This window comes from Perkinsus marinus (genome assembly GCF_000006405.1).
Source record: "Perkinsus marinus ATCC 50983 genomic scaffold scf_1104296944144, whole genome shotgun sequence".
Taxonomy (NCBI): domain Eukaryota; phylum Perkinsozoa; order Perkinsida; family Perkinsidae; genus Perkinsus; species Perkinsus marinus.
In genome coordinates, this window is record NW_003211539.1 from 146,243 (window position 1) to 149,068 (window position 2,826).

Here is a 2,826-nt window from a genome sequence, read left to right on the forward strand (position 1 = left end):
CACGAGTCGTGAGTCACGACCAATACGAATATCACGAAGGAAACGGTCGACACACACTAGCTGGGATCTGGAATAGCTCACTCGAGCGTTAACCGCCGAACAATTTGACACGTGATTGAGGAGGTCCAAGCCGAGCACAAATTATTGAAGTCTGAAACTCCATTACGACGTATATGACTTTGAATGCTACGACTTTTGACTCGTTCAACAAACTGATTTCGCAGCTCGAAATCGCTTCTCACGCTACGATGTTGAAATTGATGCTGAGTTCAGGCAGAGTATATTCAATAGAGTTTCACCACCCTAGTGATATGAAAAACACTAGTGAAAATGTGTTTCACGACTATTATATACCGCAAATATCGCTTAGTTTTACACTGAGATTTATGCGACTGCACGAAGAATGGGTGAAACCCCGATGAACATGGGATCCCACTACAACGGCAACTTATGATATTCCACACATAGGGTCAATCGCACAAAGGATTCGACTTAAGCGTTGTGTGCCTTTTTCATCTGTCTCTCACTATTCGAAAACACTAAGATTTCCCTTTGAATCAAACCGTTACTGTACTCTACAAAATAACAAGCACAGGTTCAAATCCCGGTAGAGTCACTTTTACTCCGATAATGTATCAACCTACCTCTCAGACAGTAAGGAACAACTCTTAGGTAGGGCAATCGTTCTGGACTGCACATAATGCAATGCCACATAGGAATCAGGCCAAGAACTCTGCATACAATAGCATTGTTGGAATATACGGTTGTTCTCCTCCGCTGATCGCAGCCGTTTCGGGTCTTACACGGTCTTACACGACGTCATATACAAATTCGAATAGAATTGTTCCGAAACCAACAAAAACCGAATTTTCCCACAATTTCCATATTTTCACTAATACCATGTGCTTATTTTCCCCCACACTGCACAGTATAACGGCCTCTGACATTGTTAGTAGCAGTAGTAGCAGTAGTAGCAGTAGTAGTAGTAGTAGTAGTAGTAGTAGTAGTAGTAGTAGTAGTAGTCTACCGTGGTCAACAGTGAGGGGGAATGACAATATGAAACAGTGGGGGGGAATATATGCACATGGTCAACTACATGTGTTGGTGATGGAATATAAATGACTAGTAGCTTAATCGGCAGAGCATCGGGTTCGCTATCCTATGGTCATGAGTTCGAATACAAAATGCGGTGTTGTTCTATTTCCATAACCGGTGGTTGCGGTTTGTGCAAGGCATGGATCCTCATTCACAGTCATTGCTTTTGGAGTTCTGATCATGTCCGAGGCTTGGCAAGACTATGATGCAGTAATCGCGTGGCATTGCTGGTCTGAACTGCGGTAAACACCTCAAAGCCGCCGGTGTATCGACGATAGTCCTTGAGGCTAGTTTCCATGTTGGTGGCCGATGCAGGTAGTAGTAGTACTACTACTGGATCACTAGTGGATGTACACTGAGGGCAGCAGCATCGCCCAAGATGATGCTCATTTTCACGTTGGTGAGTACGTAGGAAAATATGCACATGTAATTAATCCAGGGTTAGGCTCTTTATCATCACGAGAAGTTCCTCTGGTCTGCATCTCATGCCCGCAATGTAATCGACCTAAGCTGTTACTTTGAACAGTGTTGGAGAATATGCACATGGTCGACTACATATGACTAGCACTACTACTGCCTGAACTAGTGGTCCTGTGACTAGCACTACTACTGCCTCAACTAGTGGTCTTGTGACTAGCACTACTACCGCCTCAACTAGTGGTCCTGTGACTAGCACTACTACGGTTTCAACTAGTGGTCCTGTGACTAGCACTACCACATCCTCTTCATCTGGCCAGTGTTCAGGTGACTTCTGCGTTGCTGATAGGACGACGTTTCCTTACCTCCTCCCGGCGGGCCAAACAACTCCCGAGTCAGTTTCACTGACTATAGTGCATGGTACCTAGCTGGTTACTCTAGTGATGATGGTATCCGTATGCTCTGGAGACTCCAATGCAACCAATGGCTACCTGTTGCCGAGAAGACTCTTTCTAATACCGAGGCTTCGTGCAACGATATGATCGTATTCGGCATCAGCAAGGGTGACGTTGTTGTTTTCTACCCGAAGAATTACAATGCTTATTGTATAATAGCTCCGGCAGATCCTTCCAAGGAGTATACTGGAGTCACCTTTAACCAAGACTCGAATGTTCTATATGTTACTGAGAAGGCTACTGGGCAGATTGCTCGGTTCATAGGTCAGGGAGGCGTGTGGACTCCAATAGCCCCCTCAAGTGGGTAGGAATCGTGGGTAGGAATTTGATGATGTGTGGAATAGCATACGCCATCGCTAAGTCAGAGTACCATTCAAATGACCTTCACTTGAAGGCATGCGAGCGAGTACTAGCTGTCAACAACGTCGATCCACAGACTATGACCAAGCTCATCTGGGCCAGTGACGTTGTGGGCAGCAAGGCTCTGCAAGGGTTGTGGCACTTACCATTTACTATAGCCCCATCGTCGGAACGGCTTATTGCCTCTATGGTTATCTTCCCATCTTGCCAGGCTCCTCGTCCATTTGAAATGAACCATTTCGTACCGGTCGACTTGAAAACTGCCTTACTGCACGGAACTGTGCAGGCTCTATCACTTGTCCTCTGGTCGACCAGCGTGAAGGGATGTGTTCTAGAGTACGACACGTTGGTTGAGGCGGTCGGACGTATCAGGGCCCTGCGGCCTTTTGATTCGCAGTCCCGTGTGACTGGGCTGTTGCGGTCCAGACACATCATCGGTATGAGAGCATGTGGCTTCACCGCGAAAGCCGTTTCGGATTGTTTTGATGATAACTGTTGA

At 46.3% G+C, this 2,826-nt stretch overlaps 1 protein-coding gene across 1 annotated transcript; it reads left to right on the forward strand.

The window, feature by feature from the left end:
- Positions 1-1,969: 1,969 nt before the first annotated feature.
- Pmar_PMAR027400 (hypothetical protein) lies at positions 1,970-2,826 on the forward strand (the record flags this gene model as incomplete). The annotated part of the gene is made up of 2 exons (XM_002780741.1): positions 1,970-2,267; positions 2,312-2,826. The coding sequence occupies 2 exons, from the start codon at positions 1,970-1,972 to the stop codon at positions 2,824-2,826; spliced, it is 813 nt and encodes a 270-aa protein (XP_002780787.1).